This window comes from Cucurbita maxima, unplaced genomic scaffold (genome assembly GCF_002738345.1).
Source record: "Cucurbita maxima cultivar Rimu unplaced genomic scaffold, Cmax_1.0 Cma_Scf00038, whole genome shotgun sequence".
Lineage (NCBI taxonomy): Eukaryota > Viridiplantae > Streptophyta > Magnoliopsida > Cucurbitales > Cucurbitaceae > Cucurbita > Cucurbita maxima.
Window position 1 is genome coordinate 1,339,746 of NW_019272054.1, and position 26,137 is coordinate 1,365,882.

General features: G+C 37.9%; 4 protein-coding genes across 9 annotated transcripts; 2 read left to right on the plus strand and 2 right to left on the minus strand.

The window, feature by feature from the left end:
- Positions 1-1,603: 1,603 nt before the first annotated feature.
- On the plus strand, positions 1,604-3,506 carry LOC111469033 (cytochrome P450 86A7-like). Its single transcript, XM_023114248.1, has one exon. The coding sequence runs from the start codon at positions 1,736-1,738 to the stop codon at positions 3,359-3,361; it is 1,626 nt and encodes a 541-aa protein (XP_022970016.1). The 5' UTR covers positions 1,604-1,735; the 3' UTR covers positions 3,362-3,506.
- Positions 3,507-3,989: 483 nt separating this feature from the next.
- LOC111469079 (aquaporin PIP1-3-like) lies at positions 3,990-5,431 on the minus strand. The gene is made up of 4 exons (XM_023114311.1): positions 4,972-5,431; positions 4,565-4,860; positions 4,347-4,487; positions 3,990-4,257 (listed from the first exon to the last, which is right to left on the minus strand). The coding sequence occupies exons 1-4, from the start codon at positions 5,297-5,299 to the stop codon at positions 4,162-4,164; spliced, it is 861 nt and encodes a 286-aa protein (XP_022970079.1). The 5' UTR covers positions 5,300-5,431; the 3' UTR covers positions 3,990-4,161.
- Positions 5,432-9,130: 3,699 nt separating this feature from the next.
- LOC111469043 (signal peptide peptidase-like 2) lies at positions 9,131-16,433 on the minus strand. Its single transcript, XM_023114265.1, has 13 exons — positions 15,995-16,433; positions 14,435-14,593; positions 14,247-14,358; positions 14,042-14,161; positions 12,821-12,972; positions 12,523-12,740; positions 11,661-11,817; positions 11,524-11,577; positions 11,338-11,430; positions 11,099-11,241; positions 9,700-9,770; positions 9,518-9,601; positions 9,131-9,346 (listed from the first exon to the last, which is right to left on the minus strand). Exons 1-13 carry the CDS (start codon positions 16,142-16,144, stop codon positions 9,237-9,239), a joined length of 1,623 nt encoding a protein of 540 aa, XP_022970033.1. The 5' UTR covers positions 16,145-16,433; the 3' UTR covers positions 9,131-9,236.
- A 4,021-nt stretch (positions 16,434-20,454) lies between these two features.
- Positions 20,455-25,651, plus strand: LOC111469021. 6 transcript variants are annotated; one of them, XM_023114228.1, is made up of 6 exons: positions 20,455-20,705; positions 21,367-21,465; positions 22,584-23,832; positions 23,900-24,072; positions 24,633-24,822; positions 24,922-25,651. In XM_023114228.1, the coding sequence occupies exons 3-6, from the start codon at positions 22,638-22,640 to the stop codon at positions 25,470-25,472; spliced, it is 2,109 nt and encodes a 702-aa protein (XP_022969996.1). In that variant the 5' UTR covers positions 20,455-20,705; positions 21,367-21,465; positions 22,584-22,637; the 3' UTR covers positions 25,473-25,651. The 6 variants fall into 6 exon arrangements, with proteins under 6 accessions (XP_022969996.1, XP_022970000.1, XP_022969994.1 ...); XM_023114232.1 differs by lacking the exon at positions 20,455-20,705 and having other exon boundaries at positions 20,723-21,465; positions 24,909-24,998; XM_023114226.1 differs by lacking the exon at positions 20,455-20,705 and having other exon boundaries at positions 20,725-21,465.
- Positions 25,652-26,137: the final 486 nt, after the last annotated feature.

Sequence of the window (26,137 nt, forward strand, 5' to 3'; positions counted from 1 at the left end):
TTCTTGCATTTTTTTCTTCATTTACTTTATTAATTACAATTAAAAAATATTAAATATATCTTTTAGTTAATATTGCTTCCCTATTTTATTATCACTCTTAACTTTTTTATAAAAAAAATTAAAATTAAAAAACGCCTTTTAAACTGTTTTAAAAAATAATATTAAACTTAAAAAAAAATGATTTATATATATTTTAAAAAATTTGAGGAAAATAAAATTATTATGGAATAGGGTGACGTCACTCTAGTTCGGCATCTTTAATTTCTTCCATTAATGCTTTGAGGAAAAGTTAGGCAAAGGCCCTAAATTGGAGGGTGCCCCAACTACAAGTTCGGCATCTTTAATTTCTTTACAACCCATTCACTCTTGTTTCCCAACACTTTTTTTTTTTCTTTCTTTTTTTTTTTTTTTTAATTGGAGAAAATGACGTTATATGACGGTACCTACTCTTCACTTCGTACGAATGAAAACTATCCATTCCTACAAGCCTTTCTTAGTCATCCTATTCTCAAGATCGCTCTCATTCAAATGTGCTCTCGGTTCATTCTCTTCTTTACTCGAGTGTCACAGCTCATGTATATATACTCAATCAAAATGGAAAAAAAGATCTTCAAAAAAATTAATTATATTAAAAGTATATCGACATAGGTTGATAGTTACACGAGTATTAATTTTCTTTATCACATTATTATATTTACACGTATGTCCAATTTTTTTTAATTATTTTTGTCACATGTTAAGTTTTTCCTTTTAAAATATTTCTTTTATGGAAAGGATATTAATTTCAAAATTTAAATTATTGATATCATGAATTCCATATCTATAACCTATAACTCATCTCCATCAACATTTATTAGCTTAGGGTTTTTTCTTTTAAATAATAAATAACTAAATAAAATTTTATATATTAAAAAATAAAAGCCACACCCTTAATTAAGTAATTCCTTCTTTATGAATTGATAGACACTTGCAACTTCCTTGTTGTAATTTTTTTAATTTTTATTTTAATAATTATATAACTAATTTATTTGTTTATATATTTTAAAATTCTCGCTCATTTTATATTAATTAATGCGCTACTCTTATAATCTAAATATGTCAACGGGACGTGGAAAGCTAAGAGAATTTTTCATTCCTGTCTACCGACTTAATTTCTAAAAATTCAAGTTTTAATATTACAATATAATTATCAATAAATTATTTGCTCTAATCGTAACTTAGAAAAATTCGGTCTTATTATTGTTCCCCATTTAAACGGAGATTACTCGCCAGCTTCGAGGTGGGTCCTTGAATAGACGTTTGTAACATCAACCAAACTAATATTATAAATATAAAGAGTTTAAATGAATTATAGTATAGAATAAAGTTTTTGTTTATACTAAAAAAGGAAGATTAAAAAGGATAATATAAAAGGACATGAAATTAAAATTTTAAAGTGTGATGATAATTAGGTCTTCTTCTCCAACTACATCTGGTGGTATTAATGGCGATGGATTCATCAGCCTGGTTTATAGGGTCGTCGTCCCCGTCCCGTCCCCGTCCCCGTCCCCTTCCTCGTCTCCTACAAAATCCTCGAACAAACTCCTTCAACTGTAATTTATGCCTCCCCATTAATGTCCTTCTCTCTCCTCTCTTTCTCTCTCTAGCCTCGCCATTATATAATAGCTTTTTCATCAACCCACCCAATCACTCCCAAAAATGGCTTTTCTCCTTCTCTTTTTCCTTTGATTTTGAAATGGATGCGGCGGCGCTGGCGGCGGCGTTGGGCGGCGCGGTGGTGGCGTACTTGATTTGGTTCTTGAATATCCGACGGTCCTTGAGTGGGCCACGTGTTTGGCCGCTATTGGGTAGTCTTCCTGGGCTGATTAAGAATGGTCATCGACTGCATGACTGGATTGCAGAGAATCTCCGGATGACTGGCGGCACGTACCAGACTTGCACGTGTGCCATTCCGTTTTTGGCTCAGAAGCAAGGTCTCGTGACGGTCACGTGCGACTCGAAGAATCTTAAGCATATTTTAAAAACCCGGTTCGAGAATTACCCTAAAGGGCCCAATTGGCAGGCTGTGTTTCATGATTTGCTTGGTGATGGAATCTTCAATTCAGATGGCGACACGTGGCTGTTCCAGCGTAAAACTGCTGCACTGGAATTTACCACTAGGACTCTCCGCCAAGCCATGGCTCGTTGGGTTAGCCGAGCTATTAAGAATCGGTTTTGTCCGATTCTTGAGTCGGCTCAACGTCGAGCTAAGCCAGTTGATCTACAGGACCTTTTGCTTCGGCTTACGTTCGATAATATTTGTGGGTTGACTTTTGGTAAGGATCCACAGACTCTTGCGCTTGAATTGCCTGAAAACGGCTTTGCACTGGCTTTCGATCGAGCCACTGAAGCCTCATTGTGTCGCTTTATTTTGCCTGGCTTTATCTGGAAGCTAAAAAAATGGCTCCGGCTCGGGATGGAGGTCACCTTAACCCAAAGCCTTGAGGACACGAATCAATACCTGACAAATATCATCAAGACACGTAAGCTCGAGCTGTCCAGTCAGCACCAGGTCGACAATAATGGGACTCCACACGACGACTTGCTGTCAAGGTTTATGAAAAAGAAGGAATCCTACTCAGACGAATTCCTCCAACACGTGGTGCTTAACTTCATCCTAGCTGGACGAGACACGTCATCGGTCGCACTGAGCTGGTTCTTTTGGCTGGTCAGTCAAAACCCAAGAGTGGAGGAAAAAATCCTCATCGAAATATGCACCGTTCTGATGGAGACACGTGGCGAATATATATCCACGTGGGTTGAAGAGCCGTTGGGATTTGAAGAAGTGGATAAATTGATTTACCTGAAAGCTGCCTTGTCGGAAACTCTTCGACTTTACCCATCGGTGCCGGAAGATTCAAAACATGTGATAAACGACGACGTTTTACCCACCGGAACTTTCGTCCCCGCCGGCTCCTCTGTTACGTATTCAATATACTCAATTGGTCGGATGAAATTCATTTGGGGGGAAGATTGTTTGGAATTCAAACCGGAGAGATGGCTGTTGGGTTCAGATAAGGACAAAATTGAGCTTCAAAATACTTATAAATTCATTGCTTTTAATGCCGGACCAAGAATATGCTTGGGGAAAGATTTGGCTTACTTGCAAATGAAGTCGATTGCGGCCGCCGTGTTGCTCCGCCACCGCTTAACGGTGGTTGCCGGCCACCGGGTTGAGCAGAAGATGTCGCTGACATTGTTCATGAAGTATGGACTTAAAGTTCAGTTGCAACCCAGAGATTTGGGGCATGTGGCGGAGAAGATTAGACAGACAGCGGCGGAGACGGTGGCGACGCCGGAAAATATGGCTGTCTTGTTGTAAGAGTATTGTTGTTGTTCACAAACAGTTTAATTTTGTAGTACTTGGAAGTTGCTCAAAGCTCAAGCAACGTATTCACAAAAGTGTAATTTATTTTTAAATGCTATTAATAATTTAAATGAAAAATATTCCAAATTTATTTTCACCCGAGTTTAATATGACAATAGTTCGATGTCTTATACTTTTTCATGTTTCTTTTGGTACAACAAATAAGAGTATAGAAATTTGAACCTCGAACCTCGCAAAGGGTAATCAAAATTTTAGCTTTCGGCCTCAAAGGGGTAGTAGGGATAGGAATTTTAACCTCCAACCTCAAGGTAATAGGAATACAAACTTCCGACTAAGGATTCGAACCTTTAAAAACTCTCAATATATGAAGATTTAAACCTCCGATCTCACAAGAGATAATAGAGATTTGAATCTCTGACGTTCTAGGATGTAGTAGGGATTTGAGCCTCCAACCCCAACGAGACGAGGGAACTTGAATCTCTAACTTCACACAATCACAGAATATGAGAATTAGAACCTCCTATTCCGTTCTATTCCAAAAAAAAGATAGTAGAGATTCGAATCCTTTTGACCTTATAAAAGAAAAAACAAAAAAAAAAAAACATTCCAATGAGATAGTTCATGCACAAAAGAATAAAAGTCCAATAAAAACATGAAAATTACAACACAAAAATAATTTACACACAAATCCATCTCAGTTCTGAACCTGAAGGGCACCAAATTAACAAATAAAGATTACAAAAACACATGATAAAAAGATGATACTCCAAAGATAATGAATCAAGGTCTTCTCTTCAAGCTCTGGCCTTGAATGGAATAGCTCTGATGATGATCTGGTGGTAAATCGCAGCCAGAGCAGCTCCAATGAACGGCCCCACCCAGAAGATCCACTGCAACATAATAGAAGTTACCTCAATTAGTGAGCAAGAATGGGTACCAAAATCAATGCTAAAATGGTAATTTATAGCGTTACACTCACATGGTCATCCCATGCGTGTTCCCTGTTGTAGATAATGGCAGCTCCGAGACTTCTCGCCGGGTTAATGCCGGTGCCGGTGATCGGAATGGTGGCCAAATGAACCAAGAACACAGCAAACCCAATTGGAAGAGGAGCCAAAATCTGCGTTCAACATTCAACCAAATCATAAGTTTACATGCAAAAACAGGGGATTAGAACAGAGCAAGAATTTCTCTTACAGGGACGTGAGAATCTCTGGCGTTTCTCTTGGCGTCGGTGGCAGAGAAGACGGTGTAGACCAGAACGAAGGTGCCGATGATCTCGGCGCCGAGGCCGCTGCCTTTGGTGTAGCCAGCGGCGACGAAGTTAGCGCCGCCTAGCTTTTGCTCGTAGATGGACTTCTCAAAACCCTTCACGACGCCGGCGCCGCAGATTGCGCCTAGGCACTGCATTATGATGTAGAATATGGCTCTGGTGAGCGACAGCTTTCTCGCCAAGAAAAGCCCGAACGTCACCGCCGGATTAATATGCCCACCTGAGAAAAAACAGAGCAAAACAGAGCAAACCAGAAAGTTGAATCAAAACCAGCTTTCTTAACAGATCTAAGAACAGAGTAAAGGAAGAACAAAAGGGGTTTATGGGTTACCGGAGATGCCGGCGGTGCAGTAGACGAGAGCGAAGATCATGCCACCGAACGCCCAAGCGATGCCCTGAATGCCGACGGTGGAGCATTTGGACGGAGCTCGGCTGACTCCCATCACCGTCAAGATGGTGATGTACAGGAACAAGAATGTGGCCACGAACTCCGCAATTCCGGCTCTGTAAAAGGACCATGACGTGAGCTCGCCGGGCTCGTACAGCGGAGCAGGCGGCGGCTCTTTGTAGTCCTTGTCCGTCTGAGCTGATGTACCGATTGGCTGTCTTTCAGAGTACTTGTTAGCTCCTAGCTTCACGTCCTCTTCTTTGCCCTCCATTTCCTTCGTCTTTGCCGAGTTTGGTTTTGAACTGAGCCGTGTGACTATGGCGGGTTTCTCTCTCTAAAATTCGGTTTCTCTCTCCTCACAATGGATTTCTGTTGCTTTTGGGGAAGAAGATAGAAGTAGGGAGTAGGCTGATGGGGTTTGTTTTATAGGATTTATGCGTTACCTTCCCCAAAACGACGTCGTTCTTTTTATTTATTTATTGATAAAACATTTGGGTTAAATTAATATTGTTAAAATAACTTTTAAATTATGTAAAAACCCTAAGAATAAAATATCCAAATTGAGACTTTAAGTTTATTATATATCGATAAAATATAATAATAAAAAAATAAATAAGTTTTAAGAATTATAATTAGCGAATGACATTTTCACAAATCAATTAATTCTTAATATTGACATTGAATGATTTAATGGACTTGGAGAAAAAAAAAAACTCCGAGAATAAATATTTATTTTAATTTTAAAAAATGGAATAATTCGACTCACCCACTTAAAAAAAATAATAATAATATTTTTTAAAAATATGTGAATTAAGAAAAATGTTAAATTAAATAATATTTATTTAAAATTTTTTGAATGAAAATTTGGATCGCTATCCGTGTTCACGATAATCATCGTACATATTATTTCACGTCTAAATTTTAAATATTTAAAAGTTAAAAGATTTTTATTTTAAAAAATGGTAAAAAAAAAATAAATTAATTAAAACAAATGAGGTGTCAAATTCAGTTGGATTAAAATATAAGAATCATTATGATTTCTTTTCCCTTTTGGAGGGACATGATGAAATTTTAAGTGATTAAAAGAAATATAATTATAGAAATTAGAAGGGTTAATTAAGGCTTTAATTTGATGATTATTATAATAATGTAAATAAGCATAGAAATTAGGGACGGGGGCATTATCGTAATTTAGGGGATCTTTCTGGAAAAAGGCAATGGGTTTGACAGGTCATGGGGTGGGTCTATCCTTGCTGTCCTTATCCTCAAGAGCAACACTTTCCAGAGTGTCATCTTTTTCTTTTTAATCATATTTTGTCTCTCTCAATTTTTCTTTTTCTTTTAAATTTTAGCTTTTCGGATTCTTAATTCTCATTTAATGAATTTTATATTTTTAAAAATTCAACTTTTAAATTTTAATTTTATATTAATAAATTTTTAGCTTAAATAATTTAACTATAAAAATAGTGTCTCTACCATGCATAAGCTCTCATGGCTTTACTTTAGGTTTTATTCCCTAAATCAGCGGATGTGTGACTTTCATCCTCAACATATATATCAAACTCTAAAATTTTAATTTAAATATAATATAAAAATCAAGAGATAAGTTAAAATTTAAAATTTTAAAAATCTTACTCTTTCGAGTTAAATGAGCCATTATTTATTAAATGGTTTTTTTAATACATAAGTTTAATTTCTAAAAATAATTTTTTTTTAAAAAAAAACTCAAATACTTATCTAACAAAGCTTTAATTAATTAAGTTTAAATAATTGGTCGATAATTTTAATTTTGTTAAAAAATTAAAAAAATAACAAATTTATTTACTCAATTATTAACTCAATTAACATAATTTATTTACTTTGGACTAAGAGTATTAATTATTAATTTATTTGGTAAAAAAAATGAAAATTACTAATTTTATTATTTAGAAAATGTAATAAATGATTTATTAATAATAATATAAAAAAATTGGTGAAGGTTGGTGGATTTGGATTATTTAAAAGAAAAAAAAAAAGAAAAGAAAAAAAAAAAGTGGGGGAGGGCAAATAGGTAATTTAACAAAAAGGGCGAAGTTATTGATGATGGATTCCAGCTTTTTGCTCAACCGGATTTAACCTTTTATTAACGGTACGAAAATCAGAGCCACAGAGAAGAAACAAACAAAACCGAATCGAGTGGCTGAGATCAAGTGACCGTTTTCTGACCGTTACAAGGCCCACGTGTGGTTCCCACACCTCTTGGGCCGCGAGTGAAATAATGAAACTCTTTGAGGAGCATTTAGCAAGATAAGATGACGTGGGAGGGGGGAATTAGAATTTACCCCCAAAATTAGAGGATGAGATAAAGTTATAGTAAAGTTGCAATTGCCTTTTCAAATTCAACAACAAACGTGAGAGTTTGATTTGATAGAAACTTTGATGTGTCGATTTCACTTCATTTGTCGTAAAATTCTTATAGAAGTTGTTTCGGGATGAATTAGGACTGTGTCATTATGAGATCTCTCGACAGTTGGAGAAAAGAATAAAACATTATTTGTAAGATTGTGATAACCGACGCGTTTTAAAATCGTGAACCTAACTACAATACGTAACAAGCTAAATCATACAATATTTACTTGTAGTGGACTTGGGCTGTTACATCTATGTGACCTAATCACTGAGAAACTCGTGTTCGAGGTCGAAGTGAAGGCTCAAACAACATTAGAGTTATATGTTAATCAAGAATGAGCTCAACTCAAGTACATGATCACTCATTTCCAGAGCTATGCAATCCTAATCAGCTTGACTCAACACCAATTCGAACTAAAACCTAACTCAAGCTTCGAGTGTACGTGGCCCAATACCGCTTTTAGAATAAAAAATCTATATCTTAAAATTTTGTTAGGAGAAAACAATTCCAACCCATGTGCCCTAATCAACACGAGTTACCCATAAAAGGGGTCAGTGGGACCACCAATCTCACCCCAAATGTTTTTCATTTTTTCGAAACGGCCCATGTGGGCCAATCCTCATTTTTCTATTACCCATACTCATACGTTGAGACTTAACAAATAGTTCTAGTAAAGATTTTTCAATTCAAAATAAGTAATGAATCTAATTCAACTCAACTATTAAAAAAAAAAGTTTTAGTCGAGTGTGAGGGTCGGGTCGGGTCATAAACTTACCTATTAACATTTCCGAGCTGACCCATAGGACGAGGGTGAGGTGAGAGTGGTTGACAGCTCATACCCATTGGATGTCTCACTGCCAATGGGATTGTGCCAACATCATTCACATGCAGCCTTTAGTACCCACAACCCATCTCAACCAACCCACCCTTTCCATCACATTCATAGCCATTCATCTGCTTTACATTGTTATCTTTTAGTATAAATTTGTACATTTATTCCAAATTTATTTTAGTTAATTGATTAATTTTAAGGGCTCGTTTTGCTTTCAAGTTATAACTTAGTAGTATTAAGTTAGTCGCGGTCATGCTTATTTAAGACGTGTTGTCTATGATCACATGCTTATCCAATACCAAACCTTTTTATCTTCCTTTCATGTTTTATTATTTTATTATTTTATAATTTCAGTTTATGTGGCAAAATGCTTCAAAATGTAGTGTAATATCTCTTGCCCACATGTTTTCGATGCATCTACCATGCTTAACTAATTTTCTCGTTCATGTTTTATAAAACATTTTCTCAAAATGTGACTCAAGGCTCGATTATACATCAGAATTACTTGCAAAGTACAGCTAACTTGTTTGTGGAGTTAGAACAAGTGCTGCAGAATTACCTATCCTATCGCCAAAAGAGTGCGACTGTGACAACCGACAAGTATGAAAGTCGTCATTGATGTGTTGAAGAAGGGTACGAGAGAAAAATATTAATCGTTCGTTATTCACGTCGACCTCGACCTCGACATGGATAATGGTTAGCAAACATCACAAAGAGAAAAACATGCACAAATAGATGATATATACAATTTGAATCATCCAATTAAAGAATACATCAAAAGTTCATAGCCAAGTTAGCATCATACCAAGTTATAAAAACCTCATAATCTTCATTGTTTACAACATTACGTTCTACTTTGATAGGCAGGTCTTGCATACTCTAGGCAGGTAGGCTTGATCACATTCCTAATATATAGAACAAGATTATATATGCTATGAACACTACAATATGATATACATGTAATGAAGAGTCTAACTTTTCTTCATATTAATCCTCATTGATGAGCAGATGGGCATGAGGGCAGGCCCTCTCTGGTTCTCCTTTTGTCCAAAGAATCCCCAAATCTCCTCTCTTCTTCCCCAGTGTCAAAAGGGTTCCTAGATCGAGACGTGAACTATCCGGTCATGTGGGGTAATCGATATTCAAGATACGAACATGTTTCGATATGTGTTAATCATGGTTAGTTTTTTGTGTTTGACAAACTCGAGTTCGTTTGTTTTCTAGTTCTTTTCATGGTCACCAATGGTGTCGGGTGTAAAGTAACTTACCGAGCATAAACGGGACGATGTAAAGCAGCGCAGGCTGGCCGTGACCGTCCATCAGGTTCAAAGCAACATAGGTGATCAGAAGACCTGACAAACATTTCAATAAAACTTTCAAGATATGGACCAAACATCAGAAACTAGCCTTTTTATAAACACTATTTAGAGAACACTTTTTAAGCATATACCTGACCCATAAGCAAGCATTGCTGGTAAGAAGTAACCGAGCCGGAGGCTCTTATTTGCCAACCAGTCATACCTGTAAGGATATCCGAAGCATTCATTATGTAGTGGCTTTGGACTGACAAGCTATGAACAGATGGTTCCTCACAAACAGTTTCGAAAGAAAACATATCTTTGTTACTACCCAAGCTGCTAGGAAGAGGTTTCCACATGCTTATAAAAAATGTTTCGATTAGAAGAAGGGAACAAAACATTTCTTATAAGGGTGTGGAAACCTCCACTTAGTAAACACGTTTTAAAATCTTGAGGTGAAGCTTGAAAGGGAAAGCCCAAACAGGACAATATCTACTAACTATGTGTTTGGGCGGTTACAAGTGATATCAAAGCCATACACCAGACGGTGTGCCAGTGAGAACGCTAGGCCCCTGATGGGTGTGGAAACCTCCACTTATAAGGGTGTGGAAACCTCCACTTAGTAAACACGTTTTAAAATCTTGAGGTGAAGCTTGAAAGGGAAAGCCCAAACAGGACAATATCTACTAACTATGTGTTTGGGCGGTTACAAGTGATATCAAAGCCATACACCAGACGGTGTGCCAGTGAGAACGCTAGGCCCCTGATGGGGGTAGTTTTTGAGATCCCGCATCGGATGGAGAGGGGAACGAAGCATTCCTTATAAGAGTGTGAAAACCTCTCCCTAGTAAACACGTTTTAGAATGTTGAGGGAAAGCCCAAAAGGGGAAGTCCAAAGAAGACAATATTTGCTAGCGGTGTGCTTTGGCTGTTACAAATGGTATCAAAGACATACACCAGGCGGTGTGCCAGTGAGAACGTTGGGCCCCCAAGTTGGTGAATTGTGAGATCCCACATCAGATGGAGAGGGGAACGAAGAATTCCTTATAAGGGTGTGAAAACCTCTCCCTAGTAGACGCGTTATAAAACCTTGAGGGGAAGCCCGAAAGGGAAAGTCAAAAGAGAACAATATCTGCTAGCGGTGTGTTTGGGCTATTACAAATGATATCAAAGTCATACACCAGGCGATCGTGCCAGCAAGGACGTTGGCTCCCGATGAGGGTGGTTTGTGAGATCCCACATCAGATGGAGAGGTGAACGAAACATTCCTTATAAGGGTTTGAAAATCTCTCCTTAGTAAACGCATTTTAAAACCTCGAGGGAAACCCTAAAAGAGTACATCGGTTGGAGAGGGAAACGAAACATTCCTTATAAGGACGTGAAAACCTCTCCCTAGCAGACACATTTTAGAACCTTGAGGGGAAGCCTAGAAGGGAAAACCCAAAGAGGACAATATCTGATAGCGGTAGGCTTGAGCGGTTACATCTTTCATTTGACCCAACACATAAAATATACGAGAAAGCTTGCAAGAAGGTAAGACGACGCTTAAACCTGAGAGAAAACGCTACAACGAGTCCAGGTAAAAGGATATCACCAAATCCAATAATGCTATAACCACCCCATGGATCAAACATGCGAGGGATCTTCAGCAGCATTGGGATGCCATCCTCTCCGCTTTTATCACCACGAGCTACCTGTCATGATTTTTAATAGCAGCTCAGTAAAGTACTTGTGAGTTCATCTTCTTCTAGACTACGACAATGCTAGTGATAATGGTACTCTCTCCTTACCACAATCATCACACTTTCATTGAACAACTTCTTAGAAACAAAGACCCAAAAGATATCATATAGGAAGGCACAACTGAGCAGCACTGTTCCAACCTTGCAAACACTCAAATCCAATCGAGTGAGATAAATATTAAGAGGGGGTGTTCAAGCATACGTAAACATAGAACAGTGTTCCAAAATGGGTACCTTGAGATTTGGTATGCGAACTATTTGAAGAACTGTAATGATCAGTGCAATTCCCTGGTTAACACAGCATCATAACAAGCAGTTAGCTGGTTACATTATTAGACAGTAATAGGTTCTTGCTGACACCATTTTCTTACAAGCATGTCTTGACCGATCCAGGCAAACGACACGTTTCGATAAACAGCCCAAAGAACAGCAAATGCTATGCAGAATGGAGAAACAGCCAGTGTGAGGTATGAAACAGCTCCAAAGAATGGCACTTTGATGTATGATTCTCCAACATGCTTAAAGCATCTGCATGATCATATGCATGTATCAGCACTCACTGCTTTATACAGTTCAGACAAATATTACTAAGCAATTCTTCATCAAGCTCCAACTATTTATACAAGTTGCATTTTGGACATTCTTTCTCAAGTTAATAATAGTTTGGTGATTAACATTTCACGACACTTAACATTATCATCGCTGATCGAGTGTAAACTTTTAAAAACTCTTTTGTAATGACGCTAGATTTAAGTTTGGAAGACTTTCCTTGTGAGATCAACCAAGTAACTGACCTTATGCTTTAGGGCTTTGAAGGAGTGGATTGTGAGATCCCACATTGATTGGAGAGAGGAATGAGTGTCAGCGAGAATATTGGACCCCGAAGGGGGTGGATTATGAGATCTCACATCAGTTGGAGAGAGGAATGAAACATTCTTTATAAGGGTGTAGAAACCTCTCCCTGACAGACGTGTTTTAAAAACCTTGAGTGGAAGCTTAAAAGGAAAACCCAAAAAGGACAATATCTACTAATATCTACTAACAATGGACTTTAGCTGTTACATCTGGCTTGTCAAGGAGAACTAACTCTTTGATATTAAAAAGAATGAATGTTTACTAAGTTATCTATGAGCACCTACTATATGATATCAGTAACTAAATAGATCTGTTCGCTCTTGTATCAGCTAAGAATTTTATAAATGTCAAATGTAGCAAGGGCACAATCAATTTTACCTTGACAATAAAGCGACCAAACAAGTTTGCAAGCCCTCTGCACCTCCTATGCAGAAAAGGACAACCAAAAGCTCGATGAACCAATACGACATGAGTTTGTAAAGCAAAATCAAAAAGCACGAAGCAACGACAACAAACAGGACGGCTGATGCCATGTTGATATACACAACACCAGGGCTGCCCACATCTTCAGCATTTTGAATATCATCTGCACCATCCTATAAGAACTTGTAATTCATCAAGTATACCTTATCTATTAGAAGAACAACACCTTAGCGAACAATATGAAAAAGGTTACCTTTAGTAGCTTGTCCTGCTCAATGGCAGCTTCCCTAGCACTCCAGGCAGACCAAAAGGATGAGCATAAGATCATACCGACAGCCATCAACCATAAGAATACTTCAGCTATGTCGACAGGTGGTCGTAGTGGAGAGTAGAGCTGAACAGACACTTCAGAGTCCAAAAACTTTTAAGGAATGACAAAAAGTTGATTTTCAAATGTCAATTAATGAAATGACTGTTATCTTCGCACAACAACGCACATACTCGATCTAGATGAACACAAAGAATAGGAGAGAACATGCAAGGAAGAATATTGACTAAAGGTTTATATGGATGACTTTAGATATGTCCAGTGATAGAGAATACAAAGAAGGCAGAAAGTACATTTTTAAAACGGTGTGTAAGTGAATATATATATGGTTTAGTGTACTATAATATAGCTTTACCAGATATAACCATCTATTATATATAGCTCTACCAGCTTTTTGTTAGGAATCACGACTCTCCATAATGGTATGATATTGTCCATTTTGAGCATAAATTCTCATGGCTTTGCTTTGGGCTTCCCTAAAAGGTCTCATACCAATGGAGATGTATTCCTTTCTTATAAACCCATGATCAACTCCTTAATTAGCCAATGTGAGACTCCCTCCCAACAATCCTCAACAATCCTCTCCCCTCGAACAAAGTGCACCATAGAGCCTCCCCTGAGGCCTATGGAGCCCTCGAACAACCTCCCCTTAATTGAGGCTCGACTCCTTTCTTTGGAGCTCTCAAACAAAGTACACCCTCTGTTCGACATTTGAGTCACTTTTGACTACACTTTCAAGGGTCTCAACTTCTTTGTTCGACATTTGAGGATTCTATTGACATGACTAAGTTAAGAGCATGACTCTGATACCATGTTAAGAATCACGACTCTCCACAATAGTATCATATTGTCCACTTTGAGCATAAACTCTCATGGCTTTACTTTGAGCTTCCCCAAAAGACCTCGTACCAATGGAGATGTATTCCTTACTTTAAACCCATGATGAACCCCTTAATTAGCCAATATGGAGCTCCCTCCCAACAATCTTCTACACTTTTTACTATAAATAGTTGTTTACTATATATTACCATTTTCCATGTATAGCTTGTATAACAATTGAATAAGCTATAAATAAGCAGCAGACTCCATAACGCAACCAGACCAATCAATTGCCACTAAAATTAGTGTTTTGTACGTAAAGCATACCTGATGAATTGCTGATCAGCATCTTCTCCAAGCTTGTACCAGCATCTTGTGGGAGCATGACAGCAGGTATATGTATATCAAGATCAGTCTCATCAGGATCACAAACCATCTTGTAAAGCTCTGAATAGCCCAGAAGCATGTTTAGAGGATATGAAAGCTGAAGAACATTAGGCAAATCTAAACACAAATAGCTACCATCACTTGCCTCTTTGGTTATTTACTATGAGTATAGCTGAAGCACCTGCAGCTTCTGCAATATTTGCTTTAGTAGTAAATTTGCAGTGACCTCGATCAACCATGATTATATCTCCAGAAAGCTAACAAATGACAAGTTTCATGCATGGTTAATTATTGTGCCCAAGGTTTCAAGCTTCATGCCACTAGAAGAAGTACCTTGTTCTTTGGCACACCGCAACAATCACGGGGATGTGCAAGAACTAGGCGTGTTTGGTTTGCATTTTTCTCCTTTGACACGATGGTAGCGCCAAATCTAGCACCAACGCCAACAAATTCACTAGCTTCTTTGCCATCAATCCAAGTTTGAACTTTCACCTAACAGGTACAAAGAAAAATTAAGCCAGACTAACCAAAAAAAGGTAGAACTACTCAAATAAATTAGCATACAGTCTCATAAATAAGTTGTATTCAACGTCAACCGGCAACCAAGCATTGGGAATTCTGAATCGGCAACAAGAACAGCAGAAAGAATTGACCCTCGATTAATGACACTATATGTGAGATCCAACCTTGGTTGGGGAGGAAATCGAAACATTCTTTATAAGGGCGTGGAAACCCTCTCCCTAGAAAATGCGTTTTAAAAACCTTGAGGGGAAACCCGAAAGGGAAAGTTCATAGAGGACAATACTGCTAGTAGTGGGCTTGGACCGTTACAAATGGTATCAGAGCCAGACACCGAACGATGTGCCAACAAGGAGGCTAAGCCCTGAAAGGGAGTGGACATGAGGCAGTGTGCTAGCAGGACACTGGGCCCCAAAGAAGGGTGGATTGTGAGATCCTATATCTATTGGAGAGGAGAACGAAACATTCTTTATAAGGGTGTGGAAACCTCTTCCTAGCAAACACGGTTTAAAAACCTTGAGCGAAAGTTTAAAAAGAACAATATCTGCTAGCGGCAGGCTTGGGCCGTTACAAATGGTATCAAAGGCAGACACCGGACGATGTGCCAATGAGGAGACTAAGCCCTGAAAAGAGGTGGACACGAGGTAGTGTGTTAGCAGGCCACTGGTCCTCGAAGTGGGGTAGATTGTGAGATTTCATATTTGTTAGAGAGGAGACTGAAGCCTTCTTTGTAAGGGTATGGAAACCTCTCCCTAATAAACCCGTCTTAAAAACTTTGAGGGGAAGTCCGAAAAGAAAAACACAAAGAGAACAATATTTACTAAGGTGGGTTTGGTGTACAAAGAAATAAAAGTTTGAGAGAAAAATAAGTACACAATCATGTTCACAAATAACAGACAATCTTCACCAAGGTATCCTTTGCACCTTTTTCAGGAAGAGTATCTCCCATTATGAAGTACACAAACTAAAACAACGTTCAGCCGCACTAAAGGAAGTTGACTTCGTTGACTAGGATTGAAACAAAGACACAACACACACGAGGTGGGAACTGAAATATTCTACACATACATCAAGGCCGACCTACTGATAAACAAACGGAAGAAAAAATTTACTGTAAAAGCATGATATCTTCATATAAACAAACTAGAGAGAATCATAAGAAACTACAGCTCAAAAAACTAAACACAGACCAATTCATCTGAAGCAATACAAACTAGAAATGATCATATGAAATGTCCAAATGGAGTTGAAAAATCAAAGAAATGAAGCATTTGGGTAAAGGAAGAACAAATGGTGAAACCCAATCAAAACCCAGATCCAATAAATGGAAACAAATACTCGAGCACAAACAAAAACAGCCAAAGGGTATACTACCAGAATGAAATCGTTCTCACAGCCAGGCTTTTTGGGAGTCAAATCGTCATGATGAACAATATCCCCAGCCGTCACATGACAAGGAAAAATTAGCAGCAAAACCAGAGCGGATATGGCGAACCCACCAAGAAAACGCCTCTGCAAATCCATAAAATCTGATTTCCACAGCAAAAAAGGTTCAAAAACAGTGATGGGTCTTCTTCTTCTTCCTTCGCTCGGTTTGGAGTACACCCAAAACAGCGAACAGAGCTCAGAATCGGATATAAAAAAAGGGGAAACGTAGAATTCAAGAACAACTGTAGATTAATGATTTAAAGCAGATTTTATGTCACAAAATAAAGAGAATAATGGATCCAATGGATTAAAGAAAAGTGAAATATTGTGGAAACGAACATGTTTATGGGAAGTGAGGACGAAATTGATGGCGTGTATGAATCTTTGCGGCGTTTCGGGTAAACGGGGTTTCCGTACGAACTACCGTTGGAAACGGCGGGAACCTTTTTAACGACATAATTAAACAATAATCGTCGTCGTTCTTCGGATTCCTTGTCAAAGCTTTTCTTTGCAGAAACGGACCTCCACTTCCTAATAATTGCACTTCATTGCCCATGTGTATTTTTTACTATTACTCCTTAACTAATTCAAAATAACTTTTACTTTATCTATTAAATAATGTTTGGACTGATTAGTTAATTTCCGAACATAAAGATTTCATAATGAAATTTTTTAAGGGAAAAAAGTGTAGGAAATTTCTTTTTTTTAAAAAAAAAAAAAAACCTTAATTTTCATTCGCCTCTTGGGGCGTGGGGCCCAGCGACCTTTTGTTCTCGTTTCGAACAGATATGAGATCTCATAATCTATTTTCCTTTAGTCTAGCGTCCTCGTTGACACAGTACAATTGGATTTCATAATCCACCTCTTTGGGGACCTAGCTTCCTTGTTAGCACACCACCCGCTGTCTGACTCTGATACAATTTGTAACAGTCAAAATCCACTAAAAACAGATATTGTCCGCTTTGACCTGTTATGTATTGTCGTCAACTTCACAGTTTTAAAATGTGTCTATTAGTGATAAGTTTCTTCCCCTTAAAGAAATGTTTTGTTCCCTTCTTCAACCGATGTGGAATCTCACAATTAAAGAACCAATATGTAAATATGTCCGTGTAACGTAATTTAGTAAATAAATTGGGCCAATTTCGCAAATAGTGGAAAGTATGTGGATAGTTAAGGAATTGACTATAGAAGCAACTTAGCCAAAGCTTGCCATAAATCCCTCGACATGAAGGACCGTGTGTGTTCTTTGCCGTTAGACCAGCCATGTGGTTATGGTAAACGATTTACAGAACTACCCTCGATCCCACGTCCAATTTTCAAGATCATGCCCGTAAGCAAAGTAATAAGAGATTATAATCAAACCGGACAATATCATATCAATGGAGAACTTGTTATTCCTAATATATTATCATATTCATGTCCTTATCTAAATAAACAAGTCGTGATTCTCGAAGGAATAGTCATAGTGTATCGAGTGTTGAACAAATAATGTACTTTGTTCGAGGATTCCGAACAAATTGTGTACTTTATTCAAGGACGATAGAGAAAAAGTTGTTGTTTAAAAGATTCCAACCTCACACCCATCGCAAAGTTGATAGCGTAGAATTAGTTGCTGCTTATCCAACCAAGGCAAACGAAGCAATTGTGAAGACATACGAACAGTCGTGCTAGACCATATAATAGCACAAGCTCACTTCTAACAAGTATTGTTCTCTTTAAACTTTCATTCTTGGATTTTCCCTCAATGTTTTTAAAACGTGTCTGTGAGTTAGAGTTTTCCACATCCTTGTAAAAATGTTTCGTTTTTCTTTTCAACCGATGTATGATCTCACAATCTACCCTCTTTCGGGGCTTAGTGTGCTCGCAGGCACTCGTTTCGCTCTTGGATGCATGAATATGTCCCGTAGTAGAAATGCTCATTAATCTCCTCCGAGTCCATCAACGCCCTCAAGATCATCGTTCTTAATTCAAATACTCAGCATTCTCAGGAGCATTCTCGACGTCAGCAATGTCCTACAAATAAGTAGACTGATGCTGAAACTTACGAAACTCCATGACCAGCGTCGTCCGGAGATTCCGGTGGGCCGTCGTCGTCGGCAAGGTCCGGGTAACAATTTGAATGTGGGAAACGATGTCGTATTCTAAATTGGGCCGGTTGCTGTAATTGGGCTTTCTTGTGATCCACTTGCTCCTATGCAAAATCTGGGCCTATCATTTGTAAACTTGGGCCTAAATATTTTATATCCATTTTTTTATACTAAATACATTACCTAGTTTCCACTATTTACAAAAGTGGCCCTTTTATTCCCGAAATTACATTATTTTACAGGTGTGAGATCCTATATTGGTTGAAGAGAGTAACAAAACATTTTTATAAGGATGTAAAAATCTGTTTCTAGTAGACACATTTTAAAATCATGAGGTTGACGATGATACATAACGAGACAAAGCAGACAATATTTGCTATTAGTGAGTTTAAGCTATTACAAATGGTATCAGAGCCAGACACTGAACAGTGGACCCATGAGGGTGGATTGTGAGATCCCACATTTCTTACAACGATGTGGAAACCTCTCTCTAACATGCGCATTTTAAAACCATGAGGTTGATTACGCAACGGGCCAAAGCGGACAATATCCAAATGATACCCGTCGTATTGGTCACGACAAAGGGTTTGCTGGATCGCATTGGCAAATCGACCCTAAAGTTCTCTTTTTGTTTGTAAAATAGTGACATTATTCCAATGCTAACATGAGAAAGGACCATTGTTATTTATTGTTATAGCAATCCCACCAAATGAAGCAAGCCCATTGAAGAATGGGAATGGAATGTTGGACTCAAAGTGTAGGCATTTATTTGGTCATTAAAGATCGCTCATTGTACCAACTAACCTAACATTCCCCATCTCTTGCCTTCCCATCTCCACACGCCAAGGGGAGGAGGACTCGCCAACCATGCCCTTCAACCCATGTGCGTTTGTCTTCCACTCTCTAAGTGACGATGCAAACGTCGATGGGGACCTTGTCGAGACGGGAATGGAGAATGTTAACATGCTCGGGTTGGGTACCCAATGATAAGAACTCTTCAGAGAATTGATTATTCCCGTCATTCTTCGTTCAAAACTTTTATGTATTCAAATGAAGAAACTACTTTTTTTGTGGGAATCCATATTTCTTCGAGTCAATGCATCAAACCTGATCGATAGACTTGAAGTTTGTTCCTACACGACCTAATCAATTCTAGAAAAATTAGTTCTCGAGAATTATATAATTTTGTATTTATGGGGGTTAACCTAATAGTTTCAATCTAGTTAAAAAAATGGGATTTTTGCTTAGTTCAATACTACGTAGGGTCTCAGAGATTCAAATATTTGACACTCTTGTGCAAGAGTAGATTATTTGTTCCGGGTTAATATTAATAATTAATTTAAAATAGTTTGTAATTATTGATTAATATAAATGAATTTAGGGTGTTATATTTTTGTATAAGTTCTATATTAGGACTTTCTAATAATAAAATTCTACGAAGCAAACAATGATATTTAATGTTTAGTCATGTGGGTCGGTTGCTTGAAGATTGATTTATCCTCCAAGTAGCAACTCGATCCAGTATGGCCCAACGCATTCCTATGACGAGTTGCTCAATTTACACTTTCCTCTTTATTCAAATACAACGAGCCAGCTAGACTTATAGTGAAGAAGGATATGAGCATCAACTCAGTCACCATCGAGCTCAAGAGGGGCCACGTTCTCCTTTTGGTACTAGTTAGTTGATGAGACTTTTCCTTTTTGGAGTCCATAGGTTAAAGTAAGTCTCGAGACCCATAAACTTATGTGATCAACGACACACGAAAATGAGAATCTAAATATTTATATTTTAATTGAGAACACATGTCTTAACTGATTAGTTGGATGTTAAGAATTTTTATTTTTATTTTTACTATTTTCATAAAAACATATTAATTTTGTAATTATTTATTCTTTTAATTTTCTTGAGTTATATATTTTAATTAAAGATTATAAATAAATAAATAGATATTTTAAAAATTAACTTTTATTAAAATTAGCAAATAATCCAAACTAATCCGGTTTTTTTTTTTTAATGAAATAAAATAAAACAGAAAAGAAAATATAAATTTCAATTTTCATCCCCAAATTTCAAAATTCAAACAGAGTAATGATAGAAAACTGAACCAATGGCGTACAAGCATCGCCCACTGGTTTTTGTCTCGCTCATCAATGGCAGCCCTGGTAAGCGATAATACGACATCGTTTCCACAAGTACCGAGACCCTCTACACCCCAGTACGACGTCGTACGCAGGACAATCCAATGCCAAAACTGCGAAGGGTAACATGGAGTTGGGGCATAGCGAGGGAAAGCAACCTCACAATTGCTCGAGTGTAAAGCTTTCTTTCTGCAAATTGGCAGTCCATTTCGCCATTAATCAATCCAAGAACCAATACCCATAATTCACCTTTCTTCCCTTTTCGTTTTCTATATTTGTCCCATTTCATTCCCTTTTCTTTCCCCTCTTCGTCTTCTTCGTCTTTCCCTGTTTTCCCCCTCTTTTTCATAGCTGTTTTCACTGTTCTTGTACGAGTAATGGGTCCATCTCTGTTCCCTTCATTTGCTTATTGCGGATTCAAGCAGACCCAGGTGCCCCATTTCTCTGTTTCTTTCCATTTTTTGCTATTTACTTTGCTCTGCCTGTGTATTAGTTCTTCACTTGTCACTAACACTGAGTGGAAAAAGTTCCTTTATCTTTCATTTTTGTAGCCCCATCAAACCCACTTTTTATTTTCCTTTCCTTTCTCTGGAAACAATCAGAAACGGTCCCTGCTCTTATCTTGGCTTACTTGTTAGTGCTATTTTGCTTGTTGCTAACATTAAGATGGCCTACCACTTCAGTTTTCTGTGGGGAAATGATATGAACACTTGAGAAAACTTGGCCAATGGCCAAACAATTTCACTCAAATACTCGAAACATAGCTTGTTAGCTTTCTTACTTTGTTTCATTTGAAAAAATGTGTATAGGGGAAGACAATATCTTAGGAACCATTTGTTTATTTGTATAAGGCGATTTTAACTGGAGCAGGGTTTCTTGATTCTGTTCTGATGTATCCTTAATTCTAGTTCGCATTGTGTTTTATTTACTGATGGAAAAGTGTAGATCAAGATAATGATTCTTTTTTTGTTCTTTTTTGATATTTGGGAAGACAATCTGCTTTGTGCTCTTTAGTAAAAGTGGTTCCATTTTGGGTACTCCTTTTTGCTTTTATCACTGAGAACCATGGTTAATCATTCACCATGCCGACAGGGTAATCAACAAGATTAGTATCACGGGAGAAAAAGGCTGATCGGCATGGAGCAGGGGAGGCTGTTCTTGGAACAATTGTCCTTGAATTATTTTCAGCTGGTAAGAAATCCTCAAGATTCAATGGTGTCTGGTGAAAGGATGTCTCTCTTGCTTCTGAATTGAACTTTTCTGTTGAAATTCTTGGGTGTTCATATATGTTTTACTAGCATGCAATTGGTTGAATTGTTCTTCCATTGATGTGTTTTGGGTATCTCGCTAGTAACTATGGTTCTGTTTCTTTGTTTATTCTCGCTAATTATTCTTCGTTCATTTCCAAGTGTCATTGCTGAATACTTAACATTACGAATCTTGTGTCACCTAAGTTATGCCATTTATTTTAGTTTGGGTCTTCAAATGATGTATGATCCAAAATGGTGTACATTTCCATTATTATTAAGTAGCTTAACTGGAGGTAGGGTAAGTGTAACAACTCAAGTCTACCGCTAGTAGATATTGTTCTTTTGAACTTTCACTTTTGGGTTTCCCCTCATGTTATTAAAATGCGTCTGCTAGGGAGAGGTCTTAACACCCTTATAAACAATGTTTCGTTCTCCTCCCCAACCGATGTGGAATCTCACAATCTACCCCCCTTTGCACTCGTTCCCTTCTCTAATCAATGTGGGTCCCCCCAATCCACTCCCCTTCGGGGCCCAGCGTCCTTTCTGGCGCACCGTCTTCTGTCCACCCCCCTCAGGGTTTAGTCTCCTCGCTAGCACATTGCCCGGTGTTTGACTTTGATTCCATTTGTAACAGCCCAAGCCCACCGCAAGCAGATATTGTTTTCTTTAAGCTTTTCCTTTCGGGCTTCTCCTCGAAGTTTTTGAAATGCATATGCTAGAGAGAGGTTTTCACACCTTTATAAAGAATGTTTTGTTCTCCTCCTCAATCGATGTGAGATCTCATAGAGACCAAGTGTTCTTAATATTATGTGCTTTTGGTCATTATGTTGACCATTGGAACTGCTATCCGTCGTAGTGAAGACGGATTGTGATGATCAAAAGGTTTTTTTTCCAAGTTTTAGCTTAAGCTTTTACTTCATCATAAATTATGAAACACGGCACACTCTTTACTACATTATATCTCTATCTATTTGATAATTATGGACCATTGATTGAATACTTACACTTGAGCTTTCTTGAAAATTTCTCAATGGGTAATAAACTATGAAACAACTGCAGTTGGTCATACAAACGAGGGCTTTCTCTTAAACACTCATAAACAGGACTTCAGCAATGGGAACAAAGCATATACAGTCTAATTCTAGCATGGTGGGAAAAGTCTCAAAGAGCCACAAAATGATGTGCAAAGCTGTTGATAGGCCTAGCAAAGACCTTCATCAGCCATCTCCTAAAAGTTTGGTGACTGCATCATCAAATAAGCTAGATCCAACAGCATCCCCAACAGTAGCTTGTTGCAGAATTCGAAGATTTTGTACTTATAAAAGCTGTACGGAGTATGGCCAACATAATGAGATCAGCCTGAAATTGGTTCAGAAGAATGGAGTACCCGAGCCATTTTCGAGTAAGAAGTTCGTTCATGTGGCTGACAAACAGTGTAAACAATTATTAGATGCATTGGGAATTTTCAACTCGAATAAGGAATTGTTTGTAAATCTACTACAGGACCCAAATTCTCTGTTAACTAAACATATTGAAGACACCAGTGATTCACAGATGAGAACTTTCCTTGATAGCAGTTTGACAGAAAATAAGATAAGAGAAGTGGAGGAATATAAGGAGAGTGCCTATGGTCAAAACCTGAAGCCCTGTGTGGAAAGTGATGATTCTCTATCCTTGGAAAGAATAGTTGTATTAAAACCGAATCGAACTAGCTCGTTACGTGCAGCTATGGGAATTGATTATTGCTCCTCTCCCGAATCTCGTTCTAGTTTAGTAAAGAATGTGCAGAGTGACAAGGGAACTCTTTTTTCTTTTAGACAAATAAAGAGGAAGATGAAGCAAGCAATGAGAGTTGGGAGAAAAGAAGGTGAATGTCTATCAGCTAATGGTATGTCTAAGAAGACTCCAAAAGATGATGTTAAACTGAAAGTTATGGAGGCAGCTGATAGAGGAGTTTCTAGTTCTTTTCAAGATTCCTTAAAAAGAGACCAACTAGACAAGATATTTTACTCTAGAAATGGAGACAAGACAGCTTCAACCAGTGAAAGTACTGACAAAACGGTTGGCCCGTCAGCTGTTACTGACAAACTCAAACGACCGAAATCTAAGAAGCATGAAGGAGACCAAGAGGGTTCAAGAAAAATGAAAGCAAAGCCATGGGGGTGGGTGATGTGCTCTTCTGATGATGACATATTGCCATCAAGTCATTTGAGATATTCCCACGTTAGCAATAAGAAATTTGTTTATCAGAAGAAGTCAAAGCCTCAGAATGACGAGAAACAAAGTTGCAAAACCCCAATTATTGAAGGTTTAATTATACTGTTTCTGTATCTTATTTGGCTCACAATTATCCCTTTAAACTAAATGAAGTGCAGCATATGCAGGGTCTGTGAAGATCGTTAAAGACATTGCCACTATACACCAGGAAAGAGATGGTTTTTGTGAAGCATCATCTGGATCTGATAGCAATTCCAAGACCGGTTTTTGTCAGAGAACCAGCAAGATCGATGGCTTTGGAGAGAACGGAAATCTCGAGATCTCCAAACCGGTGAGCTTCACTCTTTCCCTTGGAAGAACTATTTAGGGGCTAGTATTCAAATGTGTTCTTGGTTGTGTCCTAAATATGCAACAAGATTCTTTTGTATATCCAAATATGCTTATTCGATCTTAATCATCTCTTTCTCAAGCATATTTTAAAAGTTTCTTGTAACGGCTCAAACCCACTGCTAGTAGATATTGTCCTCTTTGAGCTTTCTCTTTCGGGCTTCCCCTCAAGGTTTTTAAACGCGTCTGCTAGGGAGAAGTTTCCACACCCTTATAAAGGTATTTCGTTCTCCTCCCCAACTAACGTGGGATCTCACATTTCTATTCCTAAAGTTACTTTTCTTGAATCAAAACAAATTCGGTCTCTCTGCTTCTCTCCTCACCTCTTCTCGTCTCATTGCTCCTCTCCTAAGCCCGGTCTCACAATTCCATTGCCTCTCCTCTTCTCTTGAGTCTTTCTTTGTTTACCGTGTTTGAAGGGAAAGGAAATATTAAATTGCATTTTGTTCACAATTTTCCCCCTATTTAACATTGTATTGTGCTATAAACCCTGGCAACGTGCAGAACTTGCCTTTGGAGGTTCAACCATCAGCTTTTTCAGTATCTACACTTCCATCCAGTTCATCAAGATTGCAGACAATGGAAGATCTTGATGGTTTGTGGGATAGAAAACTGCAGCCTCTATCAGAAACTATCCACGACCAACTTTTGGCAGAAGCTGCCTCTACTAATCTTACTTCCACCTCAGGAACAGGTATGGTTAACTTACAAGGGCAACGTTTCTTCTTTTCTTCTCTTATTTATAAACCCATTCCCCAATCTTAGTCTGATGCAAGATAGTAAAACTTCACAGCTGAGGTTTGGCAAGGTACTGGTTTGGCAAGGTTGCAAGAGCTTCTAAATCCTGCCATATCTTCCTTTGATTGTTGTGGCTCCATCTCTCACTGTGTTCTTGAGCTGCTGCAAGTCACCAAACAGAATTGGAATGAACTATCATTGGATTGTCAGTCTTCAGCTTGGCTGCAGACATCATTTACTGACGAAGTGAAAATGTTTAGTAGCCAGTTATGTGGTGATTGTGTGCTGCTTTTCGACTATTTTAATGAAGTTCTTGAGGATGTTTTCTACTGTTATATTAGATGTTCCCCATGGTTATCATCTTATAAGGCACACATTCAAGCACCCAATAAGGAGAGCGCTTTCTATCATGAGGTTATGCAACATTTGGACTGGCCACTTTTGCAGCAGCACCCACCACAAACACTGAACCATCTTTGTTTAAGAGACTTGAGATCTAGAACATGGATCAATTGTTCAACTGAAACTGAAGACATTGTTACCATTATAGCAGAATCAGTTTTGAAAGAATTAATCATTGAAAGTGTTGTTTATCTTGGTCTGTGAAGCTTTCCTTTGCCATTATACATCTTTATCTCTGCAAATTCTGGATAAACTTGTATATTCGAGATCATGAGCCATGATTGTTAGGAAACTGGGTAATTTTTTGGCCTGATTCTATCAAGCATTTGATTTGTATAGTTGAGTTTCAGATATATCTATGGACATCAACCGATTTTCTTTTACCTTGTTTTATGTGTTTTTCGAATAATATTAGTATTTTTTAATATCGATGTCTATGTTGGTAGTGTTTTCTCTAACACAAACAACTCAACGGACAAAAGTCGAGAGCTTTAGGGGAAATATGTTACTTAACTTTAAGTAAAAGGGTTTTCTTTTTTTCCCTTTTTTTCTCGTTTGCCCCTTTGTACTGAAGGAATACTCAAGTGTTTACGGTTGTTGTCTTATCATCTTTACCATCTTGTGTGATCTTCGTTTTTTCGTCCTTCATATTTGTCTTATCAAAATCGACATCTAACACACTACAAGTTACCGACTCCTTACGATGGAAACGATACCATGGGAATTTGGTTATGTCAGCCTAAAGGGATAAAAAGTAAAAGCTCTCTTTTAAGGATGACAGGTCGCCTTCGGGATCATTGTTCCTGATCCACGTGAAAACTACTAAGGTCCTTTTCTCTACCAATTGAATATGGTGATATGGTGTTATA